General features: G+C 32.6%; 1 protein-coding gene across 1 annotated transcript; it reads right to left on the reverse strand.

The window, feature by feature from the left end:
* LOC109361541 (F-box/LRR-repeat protein 25-like) lies at window positions 1,393–3,428 on the reverse strand. The gene is made up of 3 exons (XM_019607027.1): window positions 2,460–3,428; window positions 2,027–2,192; window positions 1,393–1,542 (listed from the first exon to the last, which is right to left on the reverse strand). The coding sequence occupies exons 1-3, from the start codon at window positions 3,417–3,419 to the stop codon at window positions 1,514–1,516; spliced, it is 1,155 nt and encodes a 384-aa protein (XP_019462572.1). The 5' UTR covers window positions 3,420–3,428; the 3' UTR covers window positions 1,393–1,513.

The following is a 26,398-nucleotide window of genomic DNA, read 5'->3' on the forward strand; positions in this document are numbered from 1 at the left end:
TTGCAAGTGGACACGCAAACGAACCAGGATAAAAACCTTGTTGCAGACTTTTTCTTTCCCTCTCTCTCTTTATTGCTTTAATCGATTACGTTGTATAGTTGTTTTAATTGCAATATTCTGTTTCTATACTATACTGTTGTAACTCTGATATATTTGTTAGCTCTATATATTCATTTCAATCTCGGTTGATTGTCGTGCAAGAAACCGAATCTGTTTGTGTAATCTGAGCTATTTTAATCGATTAAATTGCTTTCGTTAATCGATTATTTCTATTCTGTTAATCGATTAAGCTGCGGTTATTTCAGCACTATTTGTTGTTTTCGAAAAAGCGGATACTCTGACCGCTACACCTATTCAACCCCCTTTTAGGTGTATTTTAGCCACTGATACCTAACAGAAACCCCAAATGAGTTCATGGTGAAGATAAAGAACATACCTTGTTGAGCCATTTCCGGAACCTCGAAGGTATGAGGGTGCGATGATCTGATGTTAGAGTGCCGAAAGATTTTCCTTATGCTTCTCTAGAGGGGAATGAGAAAACCAAAAGCTTGGTAGTAAATTCATAAAAATAAAAGGAAGATTAAAAAAGTTTTAGAAGAATGAAGCGAAAGAATCAACAAACAAAGGCAAGAACACCAAAGATCGCTTCACTTGCCACAAGTGCAAAAAAGTAGGACACATGCGATTTCAGTGTCCAACCTATCAGAAAAAGGTGTGTGTTGTGTTAGGAGAAATGCCTTATGGTTACCTTATGTTATATGCCTAATGGATGAGTTGATAGTGTTATATCCTTTTGAATAACACTATCCTCATCGTACCTTATTCTCCTCAACTTTACACCTGAAAACCTGTTGCTCTACAAATGGGTACCATAACCCATAAAAGTAACCTCATAGTGGTTACTACTTTGGTTGCAATGATTCTGATTCAGTCCCTTCATCAAATCAGAAATTATCTGAATGTATCTACACTTATTATTATTTCATGACACATATGCCCTTAGCCACCAAATTAATAACTGATGATCATTTTATATTTTGGCTAATTACATAATGGTCATAACACACTTATAAAATTATATTTGTGACCCATAAATTGTCAGAAATTCTAACAAATTTATCACATACTCACCTAAAAAACAATATTAACGTAGATTTATCAGCACCTAACTGATTGTTGAGAATCAATATAAATGAATACATATTAAATAAACTTTACTTATCCTCATTAAAAAGAAACCGATTTAATAATCATTCTATATGTATTAAGATATTTACAGCATAAGGAAGCCGAAAAGGCTCCACTAATAGGCTATCAACCACAAAATATCCTATAACAAAATTACAAAATGACTATCGGTAACAAAATATAATGCCAAAATAAAGAAAACATGTCAGTAACACACCTTCACTGACTTTCCCTTGAAGAAAACATGACTTCTTTGTTAAGAACCAGAAAAAACATCTATTAATCCCAAAAAGGATATAACCTCAGAAATTAGCTGAATCCTTCTTCAACCAGATTGCTTAGCAGTATATGAACCTGTAATTGAAAGCAGAATAAAGGATTTGTAAACTGATTTCAACAAGGACATAATAGACTATACCATAACTTGCTCTCTGCATGCATTTTGGAAAACAAAATTCTAGCATATGATCAATATTTGACAATCAAAAGGGCTAAACTACAATAGCAAGTGCAACATAATGCATCTTGCCTTAGAAAATAGTGAATTTGGAACAAAAAAACAGGAATGCAATGTGCCTTCTCATTTCTCAGCCTCGGTTCTGATTATCAAAAGTTGAGCTGAATTTCACAACTAATTTATCATGCGCAACATGCATAACACAGATATGGTAAGAACATAAATGCCAAGTGCTATCTAGATTTTTAAACATGTATGTTGAGGGTTGGGCATTTACGCCCAGTGATACATAAATCCTAAGCGATATCCAGATTTTTAAACATGTATGTTGAGGCTTGAGCATTTACTATCAGTGATAAAAGAATACCATAAAAGTTATACCTTGTCTTCGATAGCAGGTAAAACCAGGAGATCCGCGAAGTAAGTATGCCATGACATTGGTAGGTAAAGGAAAGGAGGAATATACATCCACAATGAATTTAAAAGTCTGAACTCTGGTGAAAGGAGAAAGCCGACCCATGAATAGAGCAGGGAACAAAGACAGAACCTAGGAAACAAGAGACAGACAAGAACTAAGATTCAAGAAATTACAGCTTCCAAATCATTAGCAAAAATAATCATGGACAAACGCGAACATGAAATATTTCAATAATCTAATATTCTAATGAGAAAGCAACTTTAGACATAAAAGTAATAGCATAAAAAAGCTTCTATCCAGAAAACTTATAACAGGTATAAATTGTAATCCAATTCTACTATCTTTATCAGGCACTAAGCTTTTAACAACTATTGATTGACAAAGAAATATACATACTTTGACGACGTCGGGTGAGAGATATACAAACTTTGCACTCCCCATTGCTTCAAACAGTTCAATAAACTTCATAGACAATTTAGTGCCCTCAGTATTGTCCAATGCATTAAGTACCTCTGAACTATCCACATCAATAACCAGCTTCTCTAAAAAGTGAAGCTTGGCCTGAATGGAAAAAGCATAAAGATTCAAGGGATCATCATAGCTAAAATACCGAAGCTTCGGCGTGAAAAGCTCGATCACACACTCAGAATCAAACTCTTCATCCACCCTTAAACATGATATGCTCAACTCTGTAAGCTGAGGAGCATGAATTTTAAATTTATCAAATTTTCCATAAAATTGACAACAGTCAAATAACAGAAAACTCAATTTAGGACAACCGAGAAAAGGGTCAAGAATCTCTACGTCCCTAATCTCAAACTTGCAATCAACAAGAGACAACTTTTGCAGCGAAACAAATTCAAAGGTTGAAGTTTCAGTGGATATGTTACTGAGATTGAGCACAGTTAGGGTTCGAGAAGTGAATAATCGAGGTAGACTCTCGAGAACATAATCAGCAACGATAGTTAAATTCTGAATGTCCTTTGATGCAACATAATCGACGACGGAATCAACGGTGGGTGCACCTGTTTCTTCAAGTTCGTCACCGGTGCATTCGAACTTGAGAACATCGATTTTGGAGTCAGAATTTCTATTGGCAAGAAAATTAAGAACGAAATCTTGGAAAAGAAAATCATGATCAAAAGAAGAGCTATGGAAGTTAAGAAAAGGGAGTGAAATCCAAATATTCTTCCATCGATGAGCGAGAACACTGGTTTGAACAGCAGTTTTTGCATCAACGAAGGAAAGAATACGGTGAATGAGTTCATCAGGTAAATTGCTCAGTTTGTCTTCTCCCTTCTTCTTGATTCTGCTTATACTCCTGCTTGAGTTCTTCCATATTCTACTATGCATCATGTTTGGATGCTTTTTTATTTCTGCATCTATCTCTTCTCGATTTTCTTATGGGGTTCTCTGGTATAATTTAATTTATATAGGTGTTGGTTCGAATGAAAATTAATATGAATATTTTTCGAGAGGACACGTATATATTATAACTCAGGTATAAATGTCATATCTAATTATGAGAAGCAAATAAATAAAAATAATTATTTTTGTGTATATCTCTCTTTTCGATTTTCTTATCGGTTCCTGATATTATTTAATTTATATAGGTTTTGGTTCCAATGAAAATTAATTTGAATGTCTATACATATAATTATTATGTGTTATAGGTCAAGTATAATTGTCTTATCTAATTAGGTAATGTAATAAATGATAATAATTTTATATATCTCTCTTATCGATTTTTTTATTGGGTTCTCTGATATAATTTAATTTATATAGGTCTTGGTTCAAAATGAAATTAATATAAATGTCTATGTAGATGACAATTATATGTTATAGGTTCATATCTAATTATGGTAATGTAATAAAGGAGAATAATTTTATATATATCTCTTATTGATTTTTTTATCAGGTTCTCTGGTATAATTTAATTTATATAGGTCTTTGTTCGAATGAAAATTAATATAAATATCCATGTAGAGGACATGTACATGTTATAAGTCAGATATATGTGTCATATCTAATTATGGTAATATCATAAATGAGAACAATTATTGTTACGAGAAATATGAACAATTAATAAAAATGTATAATCAAAATTAAAAGATATGCTAACAAATGTTGGTAAAGTGGCATAATATTTTACTAGATCCATAAGATGATTAAAAAAATCAAAGTTTGATTCTTGAGAACGACACTTGTTGAGAGTATCAATCATACATCTAAAATAAATTAATTTCTTACTCATATAGTGAAGAACATATACTAAAAATAAATAAAAAATATAATCAATGAATCTATTAAATTAAACTTTTTATATGATGTTAGAATTGTTACTCCTTGAGTTTTTATCTTCTCCCAAGATAAATCATTATGTTTTGTTGTCAAGTCACATAATGTCAGATTTAATTTTGTGTCTATCTTTATTTTTCTTTTCTATTTTCTTCAATCTGTCAAAACAAATATAATATTAATATATTAATATATATACTAAATATATACAATGTGAGTATTGATACTAGAGACCCATATATATGGTAGGTAGAGTATGTATGACATTTAATTAGGAAAAGTGATTCAAATGAAAATACAATTATCTTTTTTAAATTGCTAAAATTAAAAGATAAATGTATATGGTTTTTATCTTTTAATGGTGATATATACTTACTTTTAAGTTTAATCGTCCACGCATAAATGTATAATTTTATTTTAAAAATAAATAAAAAATATAATCAATGAATCTATTAAATTAAACTTTTTATATGATGTTAGAATTGTTACTCCTTGAGTTTTTATCTTCTCCCAAGATAAATCATTATGTTTTGTTGTCAAGTCACATAATGTCAGATTTAATTTTGTGTCTATCTTTATTTTTCTTTTCTATTTTCTTCAATCAGTCAAAACAAATATAATATTAATATATATACTAAATATATACAATGTGAGTATTGATACAAGAGACCCATATATATGGTAGGTAGAGTATGTATGACATTTAATTAGGAAAAGTGATTCAAATGAAAATACAATTATCTTTTTTAAATTGCTAAAATTAAAAGATAAATGTATATGGTTTTTATCTTTTAATGGTGATATATACTTACTTTTAAGTTTAATCGTCCACGCATAAATGTATAATTTTATTTTATTGTACTTGCAATTTTTATATAATAATTATTTTAATAGACATCTAATTATTAATTTTTCTATATTTTTATCGGTTAAACTTTTTATTTAAAAATATTTTTTTAAAATAATTTATTAAAGTGCATATTTTGATTATTAAATCATTATAATATTAGATAATGTATAATAATTTATACAGCATATACTTTTATTCCTAATTTTTTGTTTTTATTCATTTCTATTGTACCCAAAAAAACCTTACATAAAAAAACTAGAAAATGTTTAACATATATCCATATACTATATAATATTAAATTTATCTTTGTATTTATCGCTATGATCAATCTTATTTACCAGGTTCTTTGATATAATTTATATATGTTGAATAGAAATTAATGTATGGTTGAACGATCAAATTTAAAACATAAATTATGTATTTGGTAAAGTTAATTAACTTTTATTCTTCAACATTTGTATATGGTTGTATGACCCTGATTTATTATTTCTACAATTTTTAAATGAATATTATTCTCATCTTTTCAATTAATGATATAAAACTATTTTCAGGAAATAATTTAATAAAAAATATTTTGGTTGAGTATTAAATAAACGTAATACCACTAAGAAATGTATAATAGCTTATCAAGTACTATATGTAACGCCCCGAAAATTAGTCCAACAATATTACCCAAAAATGGTTAAATTTTTTTTTATAATATAAAACTCTTCATTTACATTTAATTCTTTTTCAGGACATCACATTTTGTAACCTAAAATGTGGAAAAGACAACAATAATCCGTGGAATGATCCTTTATTTGAAATAACCGAAAACCTATACAAATGCAAAGCGGATTACATCTTAATCCAAATTGAAATATATACAATAGTCTGATTTATTCAGAACATTATAAGTACCCTACACAGATACTCGCCTCAAGGGCATCTAGAAATAGAAATGACCACTAGCGACTAGCTCTAGGGTAGCAGGTGTACTAGAACACTCGTTGAAGATCCTCCTCCGTCTCAGAATCGGAAGAGAAGCGAGCAGGCAAATCTCCAAGCAGGAAAGGCGAATGAAGCCTCCAAGTTTGCATGTTGAGAAGGGAAGCGCATCGTAGAGCCATCACAAACCATCTCTAGCTCTAAGGCACAAGGGCCTGTGTAGGTATATCTATGTATATCACTACTCCATGTCCCCTCTTGGGACATCGAGAATCGGTAGCTCTGAATCCTCGATGTATGGTCCATCTGAACGAGAACACGGACCGAGAACAAGTAGAAAGAAAAGAAAAGAATAGAGAGTAAGACATCTAATGAATATAATTCATTGACGGTGTGGAATATAATTCACAAACATAATGCACAATGATGAATGCGGCTATAACTCGGATCATGGGGATTAATATCCACGATATCAATGTATGAATGTTATGCTTATTTTATCCATCCTTACACCAATATCCTCCCAATATACTATTCGGAAATAACCAAGAGTACAAGTCCCATAACAAGCCGATTTGATCGCACCAAAATTTATTCCTCGCAAGGATATATACATGATCGATTGGTTCCGAAGAACGATCTATTTCAGGATGGTGTCATATCAAACACTTTCTGGGCATCCCTCTCATTGATCCTGATTGCAAAGAGGGGTTGTCAGACATTGTCTAGTTAGCGCTGTGAGAACTGTCCGATCCAACAGAATACCTCATCCGGGAATACATGGGACTCGTCTCACCTAGACTCTCCCTCAAGACCTTGCTGACGAATCACCACCATCGTCGTCCCTCTCAACATCACGGGGCTCGTTCGTCTCCCGTAAATTTCCTCTCCACTACTTCGTTTTTTATAATGAATATGCACACTAACCGAAGTTAGCTGATTAAATATTTTAATTAGTCTTTTAAAATGATCGGCCCATCCTAAGACATCTCCCACAGGAATGCTTTTTGTGGGACCCAATCTTACGTTATCACGTAATATAGGAATACCATCCCTACCACTATGAACCATCGTTGAATTACCCTGTACGGCCACATGGCCAAGCCTCTTATTATCAGACGACCTCGCTGCGTGGTATCATATAATATAGGAATAACATCCTTACCACTATGAACCATCGCTGACTTACCCTGGACGACCATATGGCTAAGCCTCTTACGGTCAGACGACCTCGCTGCGTGGTATCATGTAATCCTTTTTAGGCATAGCCTTGCTCACGACATCCTCGTCGGAATCCTTGCCCACATAAGGCGCAAGAACCAAAAGTAACAGTATAAGTTGAAAGTGCAAAGCGTCAAGGATTTCATTAGCAATGTTTTGCCTATGTTTTGATGAAGACAAAAAATTAATTAAAGCTTGAAGATGACTCAACAATCAACATATTGAGGGCTCAAGTGGTGTCTTATTAGACTTATGTTATAATTCTTTATTATCTTTTTAGAAGTGTAAGATGCTTGCCATAGATATTGAGTCTAGGTTAGGTAAACCTAGGTGTGAGTCTCACAAGACTTAATAAAGTAACTAATCCACTAAAATGAGACATCATCTAGATATATATGATAATTAGGTTCATGCATTTTATACATTGATTTTGTGCATTAAAGGTATTATATTTTGGAAATCATGTATTGCATGAACATATATCATATAAGTAGTTTACCATTTAATCATGTATTAAAAATACAATGGTTAATCGATTAACCCCACGGCTTAATCGATTAACGTGAGTGTTTTCTGCTGTTTCAACTGCATGACTGAAAAACCATTTTTAGAGACAAAATCTGTTTTGTATAAATACTGGCTAATTACAGAAACGGCTAAGAGAAAAAAAACATAGAGAAAAGAGATAGATCATCATTGTTAGAATCAATTAGAGAGTGTTGAATTAGGAGAAAGATTAGATCATGATAAGGCTTTAGTTTTCATATTCATATTGCATGATTCTTTGAAAAGTTTTCTTGCATCATTCTTGTGTTTCTTGAAAAGAAAAGGAGATAGTTTTTTATGATTGCATATTTTCAGAAACCTCATGCATGAACATTCATATTAGACTAGGACGTCTTGTGAGTTCTTGCTTTTTAGGCTTTGATCTTTATTGTAATATCCGAGTATTAAGTACCCATTCATAACCCAAAGCATAGTTATTCAAGGATTTGGAAATCCTAGCTGCGGTTAGGTAAGGTGTTCTTCACACAAAGACTTGGAGGTCTTGGGATAAAGAGCGATACCTTGGATGGGGCCAATCGCGGTAAGAAAGGTTTTCTTGGAGGCGGTTTTGGGAAAGGTCAAACCAAGGGTGACGAAGTTCTTTGGGTTCCAAGAAAGGAGTGTTTGAGTCTTGCATTTGGAAGCGTGTATGTAATGTATATTGTGTTGTTTAGTGAAGAAGGAAAATCTCCCAAATCAGAGGGGATGATTGGATGTAGTTTTGCAGTGGACAGCAAAACGAACCAGGATAAAATCTCTGTGCAATCTTTTCTATCCTTTTCTCTTTTATATTTAAATATGTTTTAATGCGAGTTTGGAGCTGATATTTTGCATGCTTGTCCCTTGCTATGTTCTTGTTAATCTTGCATAAAAGTATATGTTGTATATATGTTTGTGTGTTGGTTAATAACTGTGCAAGTTGTTGTTCTGATCATTCTGGTTCTGTTATTGGTTAATCGATTATGAACAGTGGTTAATCGATTATGAACAGTGCTTAATCGATTAATTGGATATTTTTCAGCAAGTGTGTAAAAACCCAAAAAAGTGAAAGTTGAGCTCCACCACACCTATTCAACCCCCTTTCTAGGTGTATTCTGCCACTGATACCTAACATAAGTTTGTTGATTTGGGCACCAGACTCAATCATCTGAGCCACGGTCTTTCCCAAGTGTAAATACACTTGACACCCAAGCTAGGGCTATTGCCTAAGCAATAAATCAATAAAAAACAGTCACAATTTATGTTTGTCTTTCACCCAAACGAGAGACTGTCGCTCAAGCGACCAATTCATCAAAACATACTCAATTTCCTGCATGGTTCTCGCTCGAGCGAGGGGACTATCGCTCAAGCTAAAAATCCACCAAAACTGGCCAAAATACCTGTCTGGTCTTGCCCGGGCAAAATACGGTCACTCGGGCGCCAAAAACGCCAAAAGCGGGCCCTCTAGCCCTCGCCCAGGCGAGAAACGGTCGCCCAGGCGAGGCTGGCTCACCCGGGCGAGGTGGTCCAGTTACCAGGACCATTTTCCTCGCCCTTTTGGGCTACCAGATCGAAACTCTCCGTTGTTTTCGATCCCAATGCATTTTAGTTTCTCGAGTGGTGTTCCTTCATGGATAGCCATCACAATACTTGATATTTTAAGCTATCTTAGGGGCATTCAGCCTAAAGAAACATCGTACTTAATCCAGACACGAAATCATTTGGTTAAATATGAGTTTCTAACAAAACAGAAATAACTCCCACTTTTGAGATAGTTGGGAGATCCAGGTGTCATATTCAGACAACACTATGTCACGATGTATTCTCTCTCACCTTGGGTTGTAGCGTGGTTGATTCCCTTTCCGTGAATGGATCGGTTGTCCGACTTCGAATGCCTCGAAACTAACACAAAACACAAATCAATTATTCGTGAGTTAAATCGCTTTCCTACTAACTCTAAGATAAAAACATCATTTTAATCCATTCTAAGAACATCTGAGACTTTCATTCATCTGGTCCAAGATTCATAATCCCGAACCATCCTTTATCCTCGAAAGTCTCGTTCCTGATCCCTATCGTGTTCATGATCATTTCAACACCTTTTCACAAGGATTGATCTCATGATCAAAACGACATTTTGATTTAAAATATTCTTTGATTTCAAAATTATCATCTTTCATCAACATAAACAACATGCATATTTTCAAACACTAAAACAGCCCCATGAACAACAAACGTTCATGGTTTCAAGACAACAATTTCTAGATTCACAAAAACTCATTTTTCGCGCTCTTGCGTATAACAAGAGATAGGAAGGTTTTTTAGAAAATTTTGACGGTTGAAAATGTTCGTAACATACGTATAAACATCATACTCGAATATCGAAAACAATGAATGGATAGATTTCTAAGAGATTAGGAACAAAGAACTAAGAACTTACCTTGGAGTTCTTGAGAAAGATCTGAATGAAGAAGAGCAAAATGAAATGAAATGCTAAGGGTTCTCCAAGTTAAATGGTTCTTTTACGGTGCCATCAATCAACTTTAGACAGGCAAGCCAAGGGTTTTCTAACTAGAATGACTCTTTTAAAAGAATTGAATCAGATTTAGAGAAGCAAGTTAAGAGTCTCCAAGATTAAACGATGAAAGGTTAGATGGAGGGTTTAAGGGGTTTAGTGTAAAAGATGATTATTTTTGCTTGCTTGCTCAGCAAGTTTCACTTGAGAAAATGAGGTGACTTTTTCGGCGAAACATTCGCGATGAGACCATGCCCGAGTATTGTCGGATAATACTTGGTTGGATATTAAAATCTTCCGATTACGGTCAGAATTTCGAAATGTCGAATTCGAGTGGAAAATATTTAGAAATGTTTTTAGATACACTTGATGTCTATCATGTCTCGAAATAATATTTCAAAGCCAAAGACACAACCGGAATTCGATTCCGAGCTACGGAACTCAAAACACGTTTTTGGGCCGAATTCGGTCGAATTTGGACTCGACAGCAGTCCAAAAACTTTCCGTCACATAAAATTACGAAAATTTACCATAAGATAGAATTCACAAAATAAGACTAACACTCAACTATGGTTTAGCCTAATTCATTATCGATTAATTTCTAAAAATAATTTTTGTTAAAAATAAATAATTAATAAAATATATGAAATTTTCACTGTGTTACATTATACATAAAAAAACACTAACTAGAAAATGATTAATATGTGTCTTGTGATTACTTACTTATCCTAAATAATATCAATTTTACATATGTGTCTATCTCTATTATCAATCGTTACTAGGAGTTCCCTGATATAATTTATATATGTTTTTGTTTGGATAGAAATTAATATAGGGGTTGACGATTAAAATTAAAAGATAAATCATGTGTTCGATTGAGTCAAGTAACTCTTAATCTTCAATCAAATACATGATTTAGTTGACTCAACCGAACACATGATTTATCTTATAATTTTAATCATTCAACTTCTACATGAATTTCTATTCAAAGATTGGAACATGTTACTATACAATTAAGTTGAGGAAATGATCCTTACTTGGAAAGTAAAGAACTTGGAGTAATAAATTAATACAAAATTTCTTTAGTCAATCACTCATGGAATATTTTTGATATCACAATAAACATGATATATTTCATTTATACCAAAGTAGAACTCTTGGATTCAAGACCAACTGTCTCCAACCTCAAATGGTTAGGGAAGAACGATATGAATATGTAGAGTTAACCAAATCTTACATGGGTTGTTGAAATCTAGTTCACTATAGACTCTAATGACTCATTAGGATAAGAGATTCAGAGGCAATGAGAGTCTTCTTAAAACCAAACTAATATATTATAATATTTGTACTAGTCATCATATTTAATTCTCCTCCATTGCTACCTAGCTATTTATATCACTCCTCATATGCCCTTTTTATCTCTTCCCTCACAGCTTTATTGGCGTCTTTTTAGTTGCCTTGTATTTTTGCTCAACTGTCAATATTTTTACACAACGACATGTTTTATAACATTCTCTTTTCACTTTAACTTTATATAGGACATTTTTGTCTCATCACCATGATTCTTTACCCTAAGTTCAAAATCTCTAAATTCACCTAATATTCCCTTTGCTATCTTCCTAATTTTTATAGTAATCCCATCCCACATATCATTAGCAAGTCCATGTGCTAACCAAAACCCTTCCACAACAAATTGTTGGAAGCTCCTTTGTTCCCACACCTCAATTATCACCACTTGACTTTTTATTCTTCTTTACTTTCCACAATAACCCCTATTTTTTGCACACACCAACTTTGGTAATGCATCATAAATAACTTTTATAACTTGAATTTTCCTTCTTCTAACATTAAGAAGTTATGCTCCTCATAGTATAAACCATGAATTTGATACTATAAACATCAGTTATGTGGAAATTTTTAAAAGGAATAGAACATAGCATGTCTTCATGGATTTGCTATAGGAAACAATTCTGCATGCAATAAAATCTTCACGCATAGATAGTAAAGGGCATAAGTCACGTTCTTCTCATACTAGCTCGTGAAGAGCATACTTGTTTGACCCACCTGAACATATTATACAGAAATTCTTGCCAAATTGGAATAAATAGTTCAACTTCACTAGCCTGCAGCAAACATTGACACTTCAAAATTGTTCTTTGTGTTTGTGTCATAACAATATTAATGTAATTCAGAGAAAGAAAGCAGAGAGTGAATGTTGTCATAGTAAATGAGTTATCCTCACTCTGTGGATATGAAATGGAGACAAGGGATTGCCTCTTCTTCAGTTCTTCTCCTCCAGCTTTTCCAAAAGTTTAATCAAATTGAGTGCAGATAAAGCTAAACATAAAAGATTTTCCAATTCAGTATGCGAGATAGAACAAGCAAATTTCCGCACACATGAAAGTGCAGAAGACTTAAACAACAGGTACTGTTCAGTCACATAGCTTCCAAATTTATGGTATTTTCTAGGGCAGGAATTGAATAATCTTCCAAAATAGATGTATTTAGAGCTGATAGTGGCTGGTATAAGCTAGAACTGTTGATTAGCATGACTCATAAAATGTTATGTTTTTATTCATGAGGCAATAAATAGTCAATATGGTTATTACAAATATTTCACATTCTTATGAGAACTCATGTGATGCTCATTATGCTATTCAAGTAGAAGTTTATTCTTTTTTGTATCAATTTTTTGATAGGGCAAATCGCAAGTGCACGATTATGTCGTCAAGTAATAAAATATCGATCCCACGAGGACTGGAAAACTCATTTAATTATAACAATTGATTTATATTTAACTCAAATAAGAAATAAAATTGAATTTAGAACAATTCCCAAGAATAATTATGAAAATAATCAAAAGGGATTGAAATCTAATTTAGGAAGAGTTCACAAGATAAGGGTTACCGCCTTTACACTCACAAATCTTTGTTTTGCTCTTTTTCATGAACTTTAAGTTGTGATGGTGAATTCATCTTTGATATGTGTCATCCTCTCTCGAGCTTCGACACGTGTACTCATTTGAAGTCACACCTACTCTCGTGGTACAATTATCAATCAAATCCTTTACTTGGATCTTTCTTTCCAATCGCTTCGTAGCAACCCAATGTGTATTCCAGAAACCCCCGAGAATCCTAATACTACTCTCGTGAATTAGGATTCTAGTTTGAATAACTGAATGATCGGATAGTTGGGTTCACTTCTCAGTCATTCCTCAATGTATCTAAGAGGTGTAATTTGTTGGCGTGACAACTCACACAAATAAAACTCATTTTAATGATTCAAATCACAATACTCAATGAAATAAAAGTTAGAACAAATATTTATTGAATGTAAAAGGGCATAGCCCCAATCCTATAAACAAATGGAATTACTCACTCATGATGTAGAAGAGAATCCCAAATTTTAAATTAGAGAATTGTAAAGTAAAGAATGTAAAATCCTTGAGGGGAACCCTTATTTATCATAATTACAAAATATTGGGCTAAGCCCAACAAAAACAAATATAAAAAATAGGAATATAATATAACATCAATGACTTATTTTGGTACTTCAATTGTTCTTCGCATAGCCTCAACACTGAATTCAATCTTCTTGCACCCAATCTCTACTCTTTTTTGCTTTAATTCATCCAAACTACATAATATAGCTAAAAACACTCGCTCAACCCGAACAAAGAGAAATAAAAGCTAAAAACAATCTTAAAGTCCTAATTATATCCTAAAATGCAAGTTAAATCAATGCAAATGTAGTATAATGTCACACTTATCAAATCTCCTCAAACTTATCTCTTGCTTGTCCTCAAGCAAGTATTATGTCCAACTTTCACAATCATGTATGAATAATGATATAGAAACTATGACCCAAAATAACAAGCAATCTCATGTTTATTTTGAAACAATCTTATTTTGAAACAATCCAGATATCAAGACAAGACAATCTTAAACAAATTTAATTCAAGCTAAGTCCTTAAGTCATAACAATTGCATGAATTAGGGTCATTCTTCTCTCATCACTCTCGTGTGTTTAAAGGTCATAGTGTTTCGCTCAAAAAAATTCATGAAAGTAAATGGTTGTAATAGGTCTTTAAATGGTTGTAATAGGGCTTAGGTGAATGATTTAAGGTGGGACAATAAAAAAATGATAATTCAAAAGGCTTACAAATGTTTCCCAAAATACTTAAACATTTAGACATCTGATTGAAGCATTGAGATTATCTTGATAGGCCTTACTTTCTCATATGATATTTTTTCAATCAACTTATTTCCTTACAATATACTTTTTTCAGTCCCTTATCTTTTAATATACTTTGTATTTCTTTTTTTTCTTTTTTTGTTGAGATTTTCTAAAATAGAAGGGATGAAATTTATTTATTTATTTTCTTCTTCACTTTTTTATGGATTCTTTCATCACAAATGTCATTTTTACATTTCTCATTGCTTTAACCAAACATCATAAATTACTCCAAACCCTCATTTGAGTAGCTATGAAAAATCATTAAAGTTTAGGCTTAAAAGTGGACAACTAATGAGTTTTTGATGTTTATAGCAAGCGGTTGAAGGTCAAACGAAAAAGTCCTAATTGCCTCTATCATTTTAATGCATACAGATAGACTTCAATCTTGAAACGGTCACAAATCAAGTTCTAGAATATACAATCATAGAAAATTATGCACTCATGAAAGAAAAAAAAGGTTTTATGTAATTGTCAATTCAAATCAGAATCCTTATTGTGTTTGACCCAAGATTCTCACATTTGGTACATTCAGCAAAAGTTATGAAACAAAGACCTTTATTTAACCAATTTTAATTTACAATTGTCAAATATAATATCTTTCATGTTATTATTCTATCAACAATTTTTTTCTTCAATGAGGGTGATAGATCAACAATCATCATTCATGTATACTTTTTCATTTAAAGTAGATAGACAATACATATAACAAATTAGGGGATAGATGATATATGAGACATATGATAATGCATGATAATATGAATATTCAACCTAAAAATTCTAAAATCTATATGGTATACATGAAATGAATGAACTATCTAAATGCAAAACCCCCTCAAGCTTAGATATTTACATTGTCCTTAATGAAAAAATCTAAACAATAAAAGAAAGAAAAAGGAAGCTCACGGATTAGGTATGAAGTGTCCTTAACCCATGTGTCAATTATAAGTGGTTGGCTTCATTGGGTGTAGTGGAAGTAACTGCAAAAGAAGAGAAAAATGTCCCAAATGACCATATGTCCTAGATGGACTAGGTGCAAATATCCTGGGCAACAACACTATTTTTTTTTGCCGACACTATATACATCCCATGCAAAGGCTCCAAACTCAGGGAGACACTAAAGTCGACACTAAAACATTAAAATTTATGAATTTAAAAATGTACCTCTAGCGTGGGTTGTCTCCCATGAAGCTCTTTTAACGTCATTAGCTTGGCGGTTGATCTTTGTAGCTCATGTAGGATCCAAGAGGGCTATGTTTGTTTGTTTCTCTAGTCGCTCATCTGCTAGATAATGCTTCAAACGTTGACCATTCACCTTGAAGTTTCCAATTTCCTCATTCCATATCTCAACTATTCTATAAGAGTAAACCTTGGTGACTCTGAACGGACCTGACCATCTAGACTTTAGGTTCCCTAGGAAGAGCCTCAATCTGGAGTTGAATAAGAGAACTTATTCTCCTACTTGGAATTCTCTGCGGAGTATGTGTTTGTCATGCCATCTTTTTGTTCTTTCTTTGTAAGTACGAGCATTCTCATAAACATCCAACTATAGTTCCTCCAACTCTTGTAGTTGGAATTTCCTCTTTGCTCCAGCAACTTTCATATCAAAGTTTAGCAATTTGAGTGCCCAATACGCCGTATGCTCTAGTTCCACTAGAAGGTGGCATGACTTACCATAAATGAACCTGAACGGTGACTTACCAATAGGTATTTCAAATGCAGTACGGTAAGCCCATAAAGCATCATCAAGCTTTAAGGACCAACCTTTTCTGATCCTAGACACTTTCTTATCCAATATGCTCTTAATCTTACGATTTGATACTTCCACTTGACCACTTGTTTGAGGGTGGTAAGGGGTACCAACTCGATGAGAAACACCATACTTGTTCAAGAGGTTTTCAAAATTTCTTTCAATGAAGTGTGAGCCTCCATCACTAATAACCAGCCTCGGGACCGACCCCAAACCTTGAAAATATGATTTTGGTAAACAGTTTGATGACCGTTTTAGCATCATTGTGTGGAGATGAAATTGCCTCCACCCACTTAGAAACATAGTCAACTGCCACCAAGATAAATTTGTTGTTGTTTGAAGTAGGAAAATGTCCTATATAGTCAACTCCTCATACATCAAATATCTCCACCTCAAGGATCAGGTTCATTGACATTTCATGCCTTTTTGATATGTTCCCCACCTTTTGGCAATAATCACATGTGAGAACAAAATTCCTTGCATATCTGAATATGTATGGCAAAAAGAAACCATATTGGAATACTTTTGCTATTGTTTTTGAAGTACTAGCATACCTCCATAAGAGGCAGAGTGGCAACAACTCAGGATCTTTGACACTTCTTCTTCTGGAACACATCTTCTATAAATACCATCAATACATAGTCGATAGAGGTAAGGATCATCCCAGATATACTTCTTCAAATCTGAGAAGAATTTCTTTTTCTGTTGCGATGTCATTTCAAGTGGAAGAATCTTGTTGACCAAATAGTTTACAAAGTCAACATACCAAGGTGCCTCTACATCGTCGAGGAGGAGGATTTGTTCGTCAGGAAATGAATCATCAATAGGCATGTCCTCCTCCCCTACTAGGTATGACCTAAATTTTTCGAAGGCAGACACAACAGTTAGTAACTCATTCTCTATGGTGGCATAGTTAGCTTGAGCTCCATCAATTGTTTTGCTTGCATAGTAGATTGCATGCATCTTCTTGTCATTCTTTTGGCCTAACACTGCTCTCACAGTATAGTCATTAACATCACACATCACTTCAAAGGGAAGATTCCAGTCTGGTGATTGCAATATTGGTGCAGTGACCAATGCCTCCTTCAACCTGCAAAACGATTCTAGACATGCATCACTAAAATCAAATGCAGTATCTTTTATTAAAAGGTTAGAAAGGGGTTTCATAATTTTTGAAAAATCTTTTATGAATATGCGGTAAAATCATGTATGGCCTAAGAAACTCCTAACACCTTTTATGTTAATTGGTGGTAACATATTTCCTATTACTACATTTTTTGCCTTGTCCACCTCTATCCCTTTTCCTGAAATTAAATGCCCCAACACAATATCCTCGCGCACCATGAAGTGACATTTTCCCAATTTAATACAGGATTCACTTCCTCATATCTCTACAATATTTTTGTCAAATTTGTTAAGCAGTCATCAAATGAAAGTCCATAAACATCAAAATCATCCATAAAAACTTCCATTATGTTTTCTATAAAATCAGAAAATATTGAAAATCATCCATAAAAACTTCCATTATGTTTTCTATAAAATCAAAAAATATTGCAGTCATGCATCTTTGAAAAGTGGTTGGGGCATTACATAGCCCAAAAGGCATTCTCCTATAGGCAAATGTGTCATAAGGACATGTGAAAGTATTTTTCTGTTGGTCTTCAGGGTGAATGTGGATTTGATGAAATCCTGAGTACCCATCTAAATAACAGAAATATTGATGTGTAGCAAGCCTTTCAAGCATTTGATCAATGAATGGGAGAGGGAAATGATCTTTCCTAGTGGATGTGTTTAATTTTCTACAATGAATGCACATTCTCCAACCTATGATTGTTCTAGTTGGTATTAATTCATTTTTCTCATTTTCACAACAGTCATTCCTCCCTTTTTAGGAACCACATGAATTGGGCTCACCCTTTCACTATGAGATATAGGATATATTACCCCGCCATCTAAAAGTTTCAGCACTTCTTTCCTAGCCACTTCTTTTATATTAGGATTTAGTCTCCTCTGCTTTTCAATTGAAGTTCTATGGTTAAGTTCCATGAAAATTCTATGCATGCAAAAAGAAGGGTTTGTCGCGCCCCGATTTTTAGCTGCACGACCTCATTAGAGTCGTCACTACATTTTTTCCAGTAAAAAATGTAGAAAAATCTTTTGGCACAATCACATTGGGCCTTGAACTTTGATATCTAGGTTCGGGAGTCGATTACACACTAGGGAAGGTATTAGCACCCTAGTTGCCCGTTTGAATGATACCATATTATATTGCATGGATTATTAATTGTGTTATTATTATATTATTACCAAAAAAACTTTATATTTTAATATTATATCTGACAAGAGTGATCTTGGTCCTATGTATCCCCTTTATGGGAATCAAGACTACGTAGTTCTTTGGATAGAAAAAAGTTTGTTGGTTGGGTTCATTTTATTTATTAAAAATAGTAAAGTTTAATTATTTGTTTGAAAAAAAAAGATATGAGCGATGCATAGCCTTACATCCAATATCGTATCTCATATTAAAACTTGGTTAAGAAATTCTAATTTTTGTTTTTTTTATTTAAAAAATAAAATATTTTTAAGACCTGAAAATATAATTAATCATATTAATTATAAGGAAGTGAAGTGTAGCCCTTACGTCCGACACCGCATCATATCTTAAAATTGTTGAGGTAAATATTATTTCATTTTTATTGACTCATAGATCTTTGTTTTTTTATATGTTTTAAATTGATATATAGTGAGAAACTACTTAATTACATATTTTGCTTCAAAACTAAGTATTTATTAAAAAGAATGATGTAGTGTATGCAAAGAGTGTATTATTTATACATTTACCTTTTTGATGTAGTTATAATTATTATTACTAATGTCATTATTGATAACAAAAATAAAACAACTATATAAGAAAGTAATGAAAATGACATACCTCTCATTGATTCCAACAACAATGAAATGTTACAACACGAAAAGTGGTACAAAAAAGGCTAACCAATGCAAACAGACATAAAGTGGAGGTAGGGACTTTGTGTAGCACAGACTCAGAGACATCGCTTTGACATGTATATGAAGCTTCTCTACAATGTATACTAATGTAATTGGAATTCCTCTTTAGTTTCTCTGTATTGTTTTCTCATTTTTGGGGTGGTGTTCTTGTGTATGAGAGATCTTGAATTATTATGGATTTCTTGGGTTTTTGTTGGATGATTTGGATACTTTTGGATGTTGAGTGTTTGAATGAATTTTGTTGAATGATTTTTTTGGTAATTGTGTATAGGAGATTTTGAGGTTGTTGTGGATGAGATATTTTGAGGTTGTTGTAGATGACATATTTTGAGGTTTTTATAGATGAGATATTTTATGTATGGAAGATGATGTTTATGGGGATTGTGGATCCGTTAGGAAATAAAATGAACATTTTCTGGATTTTTTCTCAAGTGTGTATCCTCTTTTCTTTGGTGAATGTGGCATTCTATTTATAGGCTATATATTTTAGCACATGTTCAAATCAAATGCAATCTCCTAATTAATTCAAAGGAAAGAACAAATGGAAACGTGAATTTTTTGTTTAAAAGAATTTCAAGATTTGATTTCATCATTATGGCACAATAATTAAAAATTCGAAATTTAAAAATAATCAATAATTAAACTTTTGAATTTACAATATTTTGGTTTTGGGACTCTTTAAAATGTCATTTTTATTAGAAAATGCCCAAATTTTTTTTCTTAAAAGTCAAAAATTATTTTAACCCTCATGAGTATAGAAATACTACTTTTGACTCCAAAATACTTAAAAGTGACTCAAACAAATCTTGATTTGGGTTCAACCAACAAAATAACTCTTAAAAGCATCATTTTATTTTTGTAGAGTCATAAAAAAATATTTTTTCTTCTTATTTTGATCATATAAACGAAATTAATGGTATTTCTCATGATGAGAATTTTCTATAATTGATTCTAGCTAATAAGTGATCATTAAGTCACTTAAAAGTCGTTCTTTTATTTTTCTTTTAATAAAATGCATTGAATATACTAATATAGGCTATTATGGAGTTTTTGATCATCAACTAATATTCATTTCAATGTTCTCTTTTAATTTTTGGAAACAAATTATTGGGCGGGAATTGAAATAAAACCAATTAAATTCTAATGGATTCAATTAAAACAATTTATGAAATTCAACTTGAGATTCAATTTTATGTGTTGGGTCATTAATTTCCTTAAAATTAAAAAAACATTGTTATAATATTTTTGAAAAGGTATTTTGGGCCGGACAAAATTGGGTATTCACAGCTGCCCTTATTTACTTGTTGCTTATTGGACATTGCTCAAACTAAAGTTTGGGGTGTTGTCCTGATAAGTAAGTGGTAAAGAAATGAATGCTGATTTTGTTGAGGCTCAAAATACCTTTTTGTTTGTGAGATAAATAGTGAGGCACGAAAGATTTTGTTCGAGGTCGTCAAGCACGAGGCCCTAAAATGCAAAATTTGAGGTCATCAAGAACGAGGCCCTCAAATTTTAAAAATCAAGCATAAAGCCTTGGAAGATTCGCTTCGAGGTCGTCAAGCACGGGGTCCTCGAAGGCACAATTTGAGGTTGTCAAGCACGGGGCCCTCAAATTTAAAAAGCCAGGCACGAAGCTTGAGAAGATTGACTTCGAGGTCGTCAAGCACGGGGTCCTCGAAGGCACAATTTGAGGTCGTCAAGCACGGGGCCCTCAAATTTTAAAAGGTTAGGCGTTGAGCCTGGAAAGATTGACTTCGAGGTCGTCAAGCACGGGGTCCTCGAAGGCACAATTTGAGGTCGTCAAGCACGAGGTCCTCAAATTTTAAAAGGCTAGGCACAGAACCTGGAAAGATTGACTTCGACGATGTCAAGCACGGGGTCCTCGAAGGCACAATTTGATGTCGTCAAGCATAGGGCCCTCAAATTTTAAAAGGTTAGGCATAGAGCCTGGAAGGATTGACTTCGAGGTCATCAAGCACGAGGTCCTCGAAGACACAATTTGAGGTCGTCAAGCATGGGACCCTCAAATGCTAAAAGGTTACGCACAGAGCCTGAAAAGATTGACTTCGAGATCGTCAAGCACGGGGTCCTCAAAAGTACAATTTGAAATGGTTCGGATGAATAGTATAGTGGTATGATTGTTTGGGATATGTGTGCATGAAGTTCATGTTGATGTTTGTAGTGTAATGATTAATGTATGAATTTGACTATGCATTGATTGACATAAGTGTGCATAACGATGCTTTTGATGCATGAGAGGTGGTTGATGTTTAACATAAGAAAATTAGGCGTTTGGGGGTGTCCTTGTTTGAATGCTTGTGTATGTATGAATTTTATATTCATATTTTTATGATTAAAGTGAGTTTGTATTGACTTGAATATTAATATGATTTAATGTATATATATTGTATATGCATTATTTGCATGTTATGTATATGTTTTGTTTGATGCTATTATTTTTTATGTATATGCATTTTTGATGCTATTATGAGAGTATTTGTTTTATAAATATTATATGTTTTTTGAATATAATGGAATGAGAGGTAAGACCAATGCACAAATATTCTAATGTATTACTCATGATTTATTTTTGGATGAAACTCATAAATTTCTATAGACTCGACTGAAGCGATCTTTGTTGCTTGATGTTGATTGGTACCATAATTTTTCATCAAAATATGCCCTAGTTTACTTGAGGGTGCCTTTATTTGAAGGTGATCCATAAAATTGCTCCAATATAATATTGAGGACAATGAATAAGTCCATCTATTTTGCCCCAATGTAGCCTTGTTAAGGAATTCTTACCAGAGTGTTGGTTTTCTTGTAACAACAACAAATTCCCTAATGTGCTTTTATCTACCTTCATCAAACTTAGGTTCTCCAATAATTTGCCTCAATTTGTTTAGTAGCAAGTCTTCATCTTGAGGGTGTTTATTTTATTTTCCCTAATTTTTGCCCAGAATACCTAATGTAGGTATTTGCCATGAATTATCTTTTTTTGTTGTAATGATACTAAATCGCCTTTTCAAGTTTTTGACTTAGTACCGCTTTCTTTTCCTTAGACCGCCCTTGCGGGTTTCCAACCTAACAATTTTTTTTGTTTTTTAACACCCTCCGATGTGTTGGTCTTATTCATAGGAAGCATAAGTCATTGTTGAAGTTGTCCTTGAAGATGATAACTTAAGATCCTTATCCTTCTTATTTGAGGGATTTTGGCTTCTTGTGATCGAATCAACTTATCGAGTCATGAAAAGTCACTTCACAATTGTCCCAGTTTTGAGTTTTTTTTATAAATTTTCACAAGAAAATGAGATCAAACCAAAAGCTGCCCTAGTTAGGGCTCCTTTTGACTTTACACTAGAAAGTGATATCAATCCCAAAAAAACTGCCCCGGTTTGAGAGGCTTCTAATTTTTCTTTGCTTTTAGTGCTCCTTATTTTATGCATAACTCTTTAAAAAGAAATACTATATCAATAATCAATGCAAACTTAGGAAATGTTTAAGTTATGAGTGGTGATGTGTTAATGATGATTTTTTTTTTGCTTGTGTAGATGTGGTGGTGGTAATTTGTATTTGGCTAATAGTAGATATGGTGATAGTTATGGTAGAATTAAATTTGTGTTTGGCTAATAGTAGATGTGGTGGTGGCTATGATAATAATGAGAAAATAAATTTTAACTTATGCATTAAAGATGAGATATTTTTATCAAAATTTTATGAGCTTAGTGGAGTCAGCATTTTTTCATGATGCGCATCTTAGGTCAATAAGTCCTCGACAAGGTCTTTTTAAGCTAGTATTATGGCTAGGCTAATAGGTTTCAAGAAAAAGATACAAGGCTCAAAACATGTGTTTCCCATACCAACTTTCCGCCTTTCTTCTTTTTCCTATTTTTCAATTGTTTTCTAGCATAACATTCAACTATTACGAGAATTTTATGGATAAAAATTGCCTAAGGTTTAGGCGAAATTTTGTTCATGAAGGGTTCATTTTGTGGTTATTGTACTTTACTTTGTCCTAACTTTTGCCTGAGATATTAATTGAGGATTCTCAGCGGGTTTTTTTTCTCTACACAATTTTGCACTTTAAGTTAAGAACATTCCTTATATTCTTTTATCGCTCAATCACATGAGCGATGTTAAAGAATGCATTATCTTCTTTAATAATCGAATGTAAAGGAAAACGATTGAAAAGTTATCCTCCCCGGGTTATTGACATATTGAGGGTTATTAAAAAATCATCTCATTTCATGATGTCTAGGCTCAAATGTGGTGACTAGGGATATCTTCTTAGTGTTTGGGAGTTAACAAAAAATGTCTCGTGTCATCGAACATATATGCCTTAAAATGCCCATAATTTTATGTTTTATATTTGCATCATCGTCCATTTTATTTTCGAATCGAATATCTCATAGTAATGCATGAGTTAATTTTATTTGAGTTTATTTTGTGGTGTTTTTTTGGTTAAATATGACTGATAAAATGTAGTGTAAGATGAGGTATGATATGGTGAAATTTGCATGATCAATTCATTAGTACATGCTCGTTAAAAAACATGCATTTGAAAGTAAATCTTTATTCATGAAAAAGGAAACACGAGTAAGTGTGAGATGGGCTTGGCCTTGAGTGGGTCCTCAAATGAGAATTTAATGGGCCTCCAACTTTAGTTGGGGTTGGAGGTAATGCATTATCTCGTGTGATAAGTGTAACTTATATGGTCTTGATCAAAAACTGGGAGTTCTCTATCTTCTTGAATGTCTTCTGTTTCAATATGGATTGCTTTCAGTCGAGTCTAACAACAATATTCATAAAAACCAACTCAAACTTATAAGTATCCTTCACAATGCTATCATGAAATGCATGTAGAAAATGATTTTTAGTGATGCATGATTTGCATGAGATGAACATTTTTTATCATATTACATGGATTGATATGCAACATATAACTCAAAATGATGCATGAAATGCAAGGAACGTGTATGACTATGCATATTTTGAGATGTATGAATAGTGTGAGGATGCAAATCTTTTTATAATGTATAAGGTGTATGAATGCATGATATTTTATTTTTTTATCGAATGCATGAGACCACTAAAAATGCAATTTATGATGTGTCTGACTTTGAATGCATTCATGAAATGTTTTTATATGAGAAGACTTGCGGCGATGAATGCAATGATATGGTAAGTTATGAAATGTTATTGTAATGCATGAAGTAGAATGTTTGAATAATATTTTTTTACTAATATATGAATAAATGAATAGGTGAGTGTCTATGAATGATGTATTTATTTTTTTAAAGTGTATGAATGAATGCATAATTGAATGAATGAAATAATTTCTCTTTTTGAATGCATGATTGAATCATAAGTGAATCAATGAGATTTTTTTATTTTTGAATGCAATGAATGAATGCATAAATCAATTAATGAATTTTTTTTATTTTTGAATGCAATGAATGAATGCATAAGTCAACCAATAATGATTTTATTCTTGAACGTAATGAATAAATGCATGAGTCAATTAATGAAGATTTTTTATTTTTGAATGCAATGAATAAATACATCAGCCAATCAATGAAGATTTTATTCTTGAATGTAATGAATACATGCATGAGTCAATTAATGAAGATTTTTTATTTTTGAATGCAATGAATAAATGCATAAGTCAATTAATGGAAATTTTATTCTTGAATGAATGCACAAACGAATGAATATTCGAATAATATATTTTTTGATGCATGTACGTATATATGCATGTATGCATTCAGTATCATAAATATGGTATACTTAATAGGTTTTGTGGGTTACCTAAGATCCTATAACCCTAGGATGGGGATATAAAGCCTTTATAGGAAACATCTTCTAGGGTATGCTTATTAGGTGCCCAGATTGCATCCAATCACAAAGAGAGGAAACCCAAATACCCTAGGGATTACAAGTGGGGTCTGTAGTCCACACCGGTAATGCCTATGATATTTGGTAACAATCTGGGTGGTTCATCATGCCAATATAAGTGAAGCCCAAACTCCTCACCGACACGACGAATGTCCCTTGTAATCTAATGCTCGGGTTTAGAGAAAATACTTAATATGATAATGTGTTATAAAGGATAACAATAAAATAAAATAAAAATTAAATAAACTAAAAATAAAAATTCATGCATTTAATTTTTATGGGTCTGACTCTCTTAAAAAAAAGTCCCCAGCAGAGTCGTCACTTTTCGCGCCCCGATTTTCAGCTGCACGACCTCATTAGATTCGCCACTACATTTTTTCTAGTAAAAAATGTAGAAAAATCTTTTGGCTCAATCACGTTTGGCCTTAGACTTTGATATCTAGGTTCGAGAGTCGATTACACACTAGGGAAGATATTAGCACCCTAGTTGCTCGTTTGAACGGTACCCTATTATATTGCATAGATTATTAATTATGTTATTATTACATAATTACAAAAAAACTTTATTTTAATATTATGTCTCACAAGAGTGATCTTGATCCTACGTATCCCCTTATGGGAATCAAGACTATATAGTTCTTTGGATAGAAAAACGTTTCTTAGTTTGGTTAATTTTATTTATTAAAAATAGTAAAATTTAATTATTTTTTTGAAAAAAAAGTATGAGCGAAACATAGTCTTACATTCAATACCGCATCTCATATTAAAACGTGGTTAAGAAATTCTAATTTTTGTTTTTTTATTTAAAAAATAAAATATTTTTTAAGACCTGAAAATATAATTAATCATATTAATTATAAGAAAGTGAAGTGTAGCCATTACGTCCGATACCGCATCATACCTTAAAATCGTTGAGGTAAATATTATTTCATTTTTTATTGATTCATAGATCTTTGTTTTTTTATATGTTTTAAATTGATATATAGTGAGAAACTACTTAATTACATATTTTGCTTCAAAACTAAATATTTATTAAAAAGAATGATGTAGTGTATGCAAAGAGTGTATTGTTTATACATTTACCTTTTTGATGAAGTTATAATTATATGTTA

Source organism: Lupinus angustifolius, chromosome LG12 (assembly GCF_001865875.1).
Source record: "Lupinus angustifolius cultivar Tanjil chromosome LG12, LupAngTanjil_v1.0, whole genome shotgun sequence".
Classification (NCBI taxonomy): Eukaryota; Viridiplantae; Streptophyta; class Magnoliopsida; order Fabales; family Fabaceae; genus Lupinus; species Lupinus angustifolius.

Coding starts and splice junctions, on each gene's coding strand:
- LOC109361541 (XM_019607027.1), bottom strand. CDS start 3,419: ATGATGCATAGTAGAATATGGAAGAACTCAAGCAGGAGTATAAGCAGA. Junction 2,193..2,459: donor TCTCACCCGACGTCGTCAAA/GTATGTATATTT, acceptor CTTGTTTCCTAG/GTTCTGTCTTTGTTCCCTGC. Junction 1,543..2,026: donor TACCTGCTATCGAAGACAAG/GTATAACTTTTA, acceptor TTTCAATTACAG/GTTCATATACTGCTAAGCAA.